Genomic DNA, 8,812 nt, shown 5'->3' on the forward strand with positions numbered 1-8,812 from the left:
GTTTCTTTGCTTTTATCAAAATATCCCAAGTTATTCCTTCTAGAACGCCCGCGATCTTATCGAGCCCCTTAATATCGTGTTGGTGCCTTGTAAAGGATAAGAAATGGTCGCGGTTATGTGTTTATCGCACCGTATGACTGCAATGAAATATTTCTCAAAGTACTCTCGGTTTTGTGGAGTAGATAGAACACCATCCATGACAGGATCGTGTAACAGAAAACTTAAAGACCACTAAATCAGGCTCGCATGTATTTCTCATGCCATTAAAATCCTCTGTTAAGGTAAAAATATTGGAGGGGGACGAGTCGCAGTAGCCAAGTTAAGTGTCCCAAAGCTTGCGACGCTTATATCTGGTTCCTGTTACATGACGCAACAAAGATTATGAATACCCCATGAAGGTGAAATACTGGTCCATCGCTGGTTAACTTAGCCACGCATGTATAATGTTGTACGTGGGGAGGCACGGTGAGAATCGAGTTTCTTCCTCAAGAACACAGCCCTGATGATAATTCAGTCACAGCACGAACTTGGTCCTTTCGATACAGACTGCTTATCACTGTGTCCATAGAATACATGAAAGGGCCTGTGCTTTATACTCCACATCCTAGAATCGTGAAACGTATACGTAGATATCTTTGCTTTGCAAAGGCTACACATTCTAGTCAGTTCTTAAAGTTAGTCCAATCTGAGGTTGGAACATGATCCCTCGTCTTAGGGTGAACCGCCGCTCTATCAATATGCTGAACCGAACGATCAAGCTGCGACTTTCTCTTTCCATTATGACTTCGTTTGAATTTTATGAAGTAGGACATCACCAAAAACATCTTTCACAACAAGTGTTGTATTTGAGAAATGACTACGTTTGAAATTTAATTTAGACGACGTAGACTTTACTTCATAATTTCTGCCTGAAGTACAAAACTTTCTGGACTTACAAATAAAGTAAACCGCAACACGTACAGCAATACCAACAAATGTGAAAGACAAAATTACTTTCACGACAACCAACATAACTAACAACGCAACAGAGTAGAAAAAAAATGTCCTTTCTGAGAGTGACCTTCGAAGAACTTATCAATTAATACTTCTTCGTTCCCTTTTTACGAAAACTAAATCTTGCTTTACCTAGTCAAACTTACGAAAAGCTTGGGAATTTATTTCCTTCTTTGTCAAGCTGTCACGAAGACCACTACTAACTTGCGTTGGTTTTCATGAAATACCATGTTATTTTGGTGGAGTCACCAATACAGAAAAACGCATCGGCTGCAAGTTAAAAAAGACTCGTATCTCAGTTGTTCTGCTCCTTTACAACTCGTCCATATCCACCATAAGACTATGTCTATATTGGCTTTTGATTCGATGGAATCTTCTGAAGCAAACAACACCAGCTGCAATGGCGATTATAAGGACGATTACACCAACCACAATGCCTGCAATAGTTCCTCCTGACATTTTAGCAGCCTTGGTCGCGCTCACTTTCGGGGTCAGACCTGCAAAATACAAGAAATATTATCAAATATCAGGTTTGTTTAGAAAAAACTCATTCCTTTTTGCCAGGGTGGTTGGAGGATTTTGGACGTGTCACAATAAGATTTTCAATTTGCAGTTGTGATTTTAAAGCCCCACCCTCCCCCCTCACCATAGTGGTTATGTGTAATAGAGTTCCCCTTTGTACTCTGTTAGTGACCTTTAATCCCTCCCCACTAGCGGTTCTTTTAGAACTCTAGAATTCTCCGACCTTCCCCCTCCCCTCCCCCACCAAGAAAGAGAAATAACGACTGGTCCTTTATGAGGTAGGCCTCGGGAGGGAAAATTTATGCCGCAAGCTACAACTCAATCATTTCAAAGCAAATGCACATACTTCTCCCTGGCAGTAAACTGTGATTCAAAAAAACTCAATGGGTGACATGACGAAATGTTCTCCTCAATTGGGCTCTTACCTTTTTTGGTTCCATTGGTTATTGATGTAGGCGTAGCACTAGGCGAAGGCGTGGGTACCTTGGTCGCCGGAGCCGACGTCTTTTCCTTGGTTGATGGCGGAGGTGTGGTTCCCACAGTGCTAGATACATGTGAGCTGGGTTTATTAGAAGGAGATGCAGGCGTGGTTACCTTGGTCGCCGGAGCGGACGTCTTTTCCTTGGTTGATGGCGCAGGTGTGATTCCCCCAGTGCTAGATACATGTGGGCTGGGTTTATTGGAAGGAGATACAGTCGTGGTTACCTTGGTTGATGATGAAGGCGCGGGCGGTGTAATTTTATTTGTGGAAGTTGAAGGCGCGATTACTATGGTCGATGGTGAAGGTTTGGCAGCCTTTGTACTAGCTGAGGTCGAACTGGTGTTATTTATGGTCGTTGTAGGCGTGGTGGCCTCACTCGATAGTGAAGGTTTGGGTGTCTCAGTGGTGGGTGCAGACGGCATGCTTTTGTAGTTAGACGTTCCAGGCGTGGTTACCTCGATCGTCGAAGTTGGCTTGGTTACCGTAGCCGATGGTGAAGAGGTTGAGTTGGGTGTGGTTGTGTCACTGATTGGTGAGGACGTGGGGGTATAAGTTGACGGTTTAATTGTGTTTAACATTCGTGTTGTTTGATGCGTGGTTAGGTTGGTTGTTTCAGTTTTTGGTTCAGTTGTACTCATACTGGATGGTACTGTTGACTCCGTTACGGAATTCTTCTTCTGTTGCGCTGAAAGATACAGACACAAACAAAGATGTAAAAACCACAAATCACTTGCTTTTTGGAAAAAAGAAGTCATTGGAACTTAAACAATCCGTAAAATACCTGTCATTTCCAAAGACATCCACAAACCGCTGGGCCAGTAAACATGGTCCGGCCACTTTTGGAGTTGACAGAGCTCTTGTCCACGTTTTGTTCCGTTTGGGAAAGCTAAGCAGTATTCTTGGTCTTTGAACACTTTGATAAACTCTGAATGTGACTCTTTAAATGCATCATCGCACAAAGACTTGCAGGGAACTTGTAACTGCGTAGAGGTTTTGTTATCGCATGGCGGCGCTATCTCCATACAGATAACCTTACGAAGCTTGGTTGAGTTACCATCGACTCGTTGAAAGATTGTACTTGAATTCACCAGCTTCTGATAGTCACTCGTAACAGAAGTATAATTATAGCCAAACTTCTGACATTGTTTCAAAACAAGCTTGTGACATGTGACATCTGAAAAATGAATACATAAAGAACACAAAAAAGTTCAAATGACTTGATATTTTGAGGTCTGTTTTCAGTGACGTTTACGTGTATACTTTTGAGCAAAGAGAGATGGTTTGCGATCAAACTTCAAATAATATTTTAGAAGAAAATTATTGCAATTTCAGTTCGGTTCGAAAGCAAATAACAAAAGTAAAAAAAAATTTTGTCATAATTGTTTGCATACCAGAAACGGTGAGGCACCTGCTAAACTCAAAACACCTTCTAAAGGCTTTTAATTTTGAAGCTGCGCCAAATGTTGAACGTAAAACCACCGATGCATGACAATTGCGTGTTTCTAGCGTGATCCTCTTGAACTTACATAATTATTGATATTGCAAACTAGTTAGTTTTGCATAACGTTCAGCGGTTACAAATAGCACGGCTCGAAGAAAATTGTTTAAATATTCAAATCTCCTGGTGACTCGCAAGGCATAATTATATTGCAAATCGAATGTTAGCTCGCGTACTCTACCGAAAAATTGTCGTGTACTTACTAGAATTATCTGTGCCATTGTCGTTAGAATGGTTTGACTTTGATATACAATTGGTCAACGGAAGAACCTCGCAAAGGCCGCGGAATAAAGATTTTAATCCATCGCGTTCGCTTGAAGTGTTCCCACAATCAGTTAGAAACTTCTTGCACGTGTCTTTGCAAGGTAGCTTCGGCGAAGAGCATTTCGGAATATGAAGCGAGCAAGTCATGAGATCAGACAACGAGGAGCAGTTAAACTTTCCCTGCATGTGGGAAATTAGACTTGACATCTCTTGTATGCTCGAATTCGATGCGGAAGAATTGTGAAAGCCCTCCTGTACGCAGTTTTTGAACAAAGTCGTGTTAAGCGGCTGACATTTTGAACCTGAAGCGAAGTCGAGGAGTAAAGCATCCAAAGAAACGAAAAAGAAACCAGTGAGAATCCTCATTGTCAATTTTTTTGGCGACACATCGACGAGTTCGCACTTCCGTCGACAATAAGGTTATGTGGTAAGTCGTTATGAGGTAAGTGTGCGTGAGCAAGAATCCGCTGACTCATGGATTTGCTTGACAGACACGCATAAATGTCAAAAGAAGTTGTAAGACTCACTAATCTTGTTATATAAACAGGAAATTCATGCAAAAGCTGAACTTCGCTCGGCATCATTTGAGGTTAATAGAGCGATTGATCATTGCAACAACTTGGTAACATGTCTTCTGCTGAATCCTTTTTTAATGATGAAAAATTATATATTGGCCTTATTGACCCTTTTTAGAGCAATATATCGCAGGTGAAAGAAAAAACAGAAGTTTCTAGACTTGTGTCGTAATTTGGACGAGGCGCACTCTCACAACTCATTATCATACTTCTACTAACTATGATATCAAGTAAATAGTCGAGACACAAGAATATGGAGAAAACAATAGATACACAATTGAATGAAATAAGTTATATTTCGACCGGCGCTTGTGATATACAAGGAAAGAAATGATCTCCTGATGGACATGGTTTTTAATTCCGCCGAAACCTGAATTTTTTCAGGCTTCTTGGAAGATTTCCGTATAACCCCTTACCAATCAAAAACAAAGCCAAAGTCCCATAGGTAATCTGTTGTTTTGCCTCTGTTTTCTTTTATCCAGCGCACAACAGATGTCGGTATTGAACATAGCCTTTGTACATTTGATTATGAAAATTGCATATCATTAAAACAACTTGGCGATATTATCAAACTTTACGTAGCTAGAGTAGGGGAATCCTAGCGGAATATTTAGGGATTTATGTCTTTCTCCAGAGGGAAACGCTGGCTTCGCACGAAATGCTGAAGGTGAGGTTGAGTAATCTTTTAGCAATTAGGCAATCGTTAGCTTAGTCATTGCGATTGTCATCCCTCGTTGCGGAAGTCCAAAAGTTGAAAACATTAATAACATGCATCATCAAACTCATTATCAAAGAGCATGACTTTCACGTGTGCATCGTGCTTTTTTGCGAGGGGTGACGTAATCACGTCGGTAAAACACAAGTGAGTTTTTGGTTGTCTAGGAAACAGACTCCTCTGACTTTCGAGCCAGCTTATTGAAATTCATTGCGATGGACTTGTGAATAAATGGAACTGACTGCAAAAGTCAACTGAGCAGTTTAATTTTCGGTCAACATTATCGTGCGTGCAAATATTTTTTCTGTTATGCCAATATCTAAAAAGTTTATTTAATTTGTCTTCAAAGTAAGCCTCAAATAGTGGTTTCCGGAAACTTTAGTGAGTGTATAGGTGGTTTGCACGTTACTTCATCGCCGCCATGTTGGTGGACGTAAACAATAGATATCTCATTAGCTTCTTTTGTTCGTCCACCAGCATTTGTTCCTCTCACCATTGTTACCTGTGTCTCTAGAGATTGGTTGCAAACCACCTATACGACATGTTGAAGGTGAATATATTCGCCTTCAACATGTTCGATCATAGCTATGGTTCGATCCATCAAGCTTCTTTCATTCAGTGATTTGTAACTTGAGTAATTTGTAACCGCCCCCCGGTTAGCTCAATGGATAGAACGCTGGACTGATGGACCGCGGGAGGTCGAGAGTTCGAGCCTCGGCCGGACCAACACTCAGGGTCTTAAAATAATTGAGAAGAATTTGCTACCTTTCTATAACATCAAGAAATGGTTAGGTAATATAATCTTCTCGGATAGGGACGAATAAATGGAGGTCCCGTCTCCTGCAGGGTTGGGAGGTAGGAGATGTTAATTTCCCACACACGAGATTACTGTGTGATGGATGTCCTCCCCTGGGATGGGATGGGTGGAAAGGTGAGATCGATGGACTGAAGCGGCTGCCAGAGGCGCCTGATATGGTGACGTCTGTTCTCAACTTTAAACCGCACCCGTAACTCAGCTTCAGGCTGCAAGTGGTCAGAAATAAACTGTATTACTATATTATTAAATTCTAAGAGTTTAGAAGTACACATTTCCGGCCCATGAGCTTCGATTTTTAAAGTAAAATGTTAGGATTAATTTAAATCCAGCTGTCTTTCCGAAAACAATGTTACTCTGACTGCTACACAAAGAAAACCGCATTTAATTTTTGACTGAAGTTAATACTGTGACACTGTCTTGACCACACTGCTGCGTTTTGTCGTCACAAAATTCGCACTTTTGAATAGTTTTCGCCGATATTGTCTTCAATGAACGTCAGAAAACGCTGATCAAAACGGGGACACTCTCGAAAATTATTTCAAAAGGGAAGCGTAAAGATGACTCAAAGTTTCGTAATCGCCTCGTGTCTGATGTGAATTAGTCAAAACAATGGTGAAAACTGCGACTTCTGAGGGTAGTGTAGTATGGGAAAAAGACAGAACTGTTGTAAGTGTTTTCAAATGAAGATATAGAATTGAGAAGGCCAATCGAAGAAAAGTGTGTCTATCTTTCACCGAGGGGGGCATTGGAGTCTATTAGAAACCGTAAAACCGCCAAAAAAATTCGATCAAAACCGAAAATCGCATGCCGGAACACGGAATGCCGGAACACGGAATGCCGGAACACGGAATGCAGGAACACGGAATGCCAGAACACGGAATGACGGAACACGGAATGCCAGAATTCGGAACCGGAACCGCAATACTCGGAATACCCAGAATTCCCGGAATGACCGAAAAATGACAAATTCATAAAAGTCAATAAATAAGGACGTTGGTGATTAAAAATTAATGGTAAATTCAGAACTTAATTAAATAATTTAATACGAAAATTTTCTCTGAGGGTCCCGAAAAAAAAAAAACACTTACTGGCACTGTTCATGGAGATGCACGTATTAGAATTAAAAAAAAGTCTGCGTCAGGCCAGTAGCCCATACAGCCTAAGCGAGGAAATATTTCTAATTTCCTTTCCCCCTGGATGGAATGCTAGTCCATCACATAGTTACTCCCCGTTTTAAATTCGCCTCCACCCATTTACACACCTCTAGGATGTCTAGCCAGGGCGCCATGACCATTAGACCTGCGCGCTTTTCGAACCATTGCAGAAGATTAAACAAATGCAATATTTCCAATTAGTTTAAAAATCTCCGAACTATTACAAATTATTAAAAACTAGATCATTGGATAATGCAATTCAAGACTTTTTATTGGCTTAGCCATTATGGTATATCAGCCAATATACCATAATCTACAAATATGGCAAGCGTACGTGTCAGATTAAAATTAAAAGGGAGCTAAAAATTGAATAAAATTTAATTTAAGTTAACGTTTTTAATAAAACAATTATTCCACTCGCGCTTGTTGGATATGAGATGATTGTAGCCAACTCGGCGCTACGCGCCTCGTTGGCTATCTATCATCTCATATCCAACGCGCGCTCGTGAAATAATTGTTAATTAATACTCTACCTTAAATAATTATTAACCACACATTGGGAGCTATCAAAGCAGCTACCATTAAGACCAGCGGTCTACAGTTAAAATTGAGAGATCGTCAGTTACTCGACACCTTTTTGCGTCTATTATAAATACCTTGAATATATACCTTTAAATATATATCTTGTACTGATGGATTCTTCTAAACAAGGTTTATATTCAAAGGTATATATTCAAGGTATTTATAATAAACGCGAAAAGGTGTCGAGTAACTGACGATCTCTCAATTTTAACTGTAGACCGCTGGTCTTAATGGTAGCTGCTTTGAAAGCTCCTAATGTGTGGTTAATAATTATTTAAGTTAGAGTATTAATTTGTAATAGTTCGGAGCTTTTTACTAGTGAAATATTGGAAATATTGCATTTGTTTAATCTTCTGCAATGATTCCGGCTGGAAAAGAGCGGCGGCCTAATGGTCATGGCGCCCTAGACATCCTACAGGTGTGTAAATGGGTGGAGGCGAATTTAAAACGGGGAGAAACCATGTGATGGATTAGCATCCCATCCAGGGGGAAGGGAGAGTAGAAATATTTCGTCGCTTAGGCTCTATGGGCTACTGGCCTGACGCAGACTTTTTTTACTTCTAATACGTGCATCTCCATGAACAGCACCAGTAAGTGTTTTTTTTTGGGGGGGGGGGGACCCTCAGGGAAAAATTTTGTTTGAAATGATTTAATTAAGTTATGAATTTATCATCAATTTTTAATCATCAACATTCTTATTTATTTATTAATTTACTTTTATTTTTTAAAAATTTATTATTTTTCGGTCATTCCGGAAATTCCGGGTATTCAGAGTATTCCGGTTCCGGTTCCGAATGCCGGCATTCCTTATTTTCCAAACTACCCATAGAAAACCGTCTAAACCAATAAATTTGCACAGCTCAGCTGTCAAAATCCTAATCGATCTGATACTGTGATTACAAGTGGAGCAACATAGGTTTCACGGCTATTCAAATTTAACGAAAACCGAAAACCGAAAACGAAATGCTGAAAACGGAAAATCCGCAAAACGCAATGAACAACAAAACCGAAAAACCGAAGTTTTTTGCACAAAAACCATAAAACCGATCTAACAAATAGCAAAAACCGCAAAACCGCAAACCCTAATGCCCCCCACCTCTTTTACCTTCCCCTCTGAGGCCCCACCCTTACCTCCTTCTCCCTCCCCCGAGGAAAAAACGCACCTTTCCTTATATTTTCGATTTCCTAAATACGACAACGAAAAAACTAAC

The 8,812-nt window shown here is 40.4% G+C and overlaps 1 protein-coding gene across 1 annotated transcript; it reads right to left on the bottom strand.

The window, feature by feature from the left end:
- Positions 1–868: 868 nt before the first annotated feature.
- Positions 869–4,395, bottom strand: LOC111331286 (uncharacterized). The gene is made up of 4 exons (XM_022936360.2): positions 3,698–4,395; positions 2,778–3,170; positions 1,941–2,681; positions 869–1,490 (listed from the first exon to the last, which is right to left on the bottom strand). Exons 1-4 carry the CDS (start codon positions 4,122–4,124, stop codon positions 1,306–1,308), a joined length of 1,746 nt encoding a protein of 581 aa, XP_022792095.2. The 5' UTR covers positions 4,125–4,395; the 3' UTR covers positions 869–1,305.
- Positions 4,396–8,812: the final 4,417 nt, after the last annotated feature.

The sequence above is a fragment of the Stylophora pistillata genome, chromosome 7 (assembly GCF_964205215.1).
Source record: "Stylophora pistillata chromosome 7, jaStyPist1.2, whole genome shotgun sequence".
Lineage (NCBI taxonomy): Eukaryota > Metazoa > Cnidaria > Anthozoa > Scleractinia > Pocilloporidae > Stylophora > Stylophora pistillata.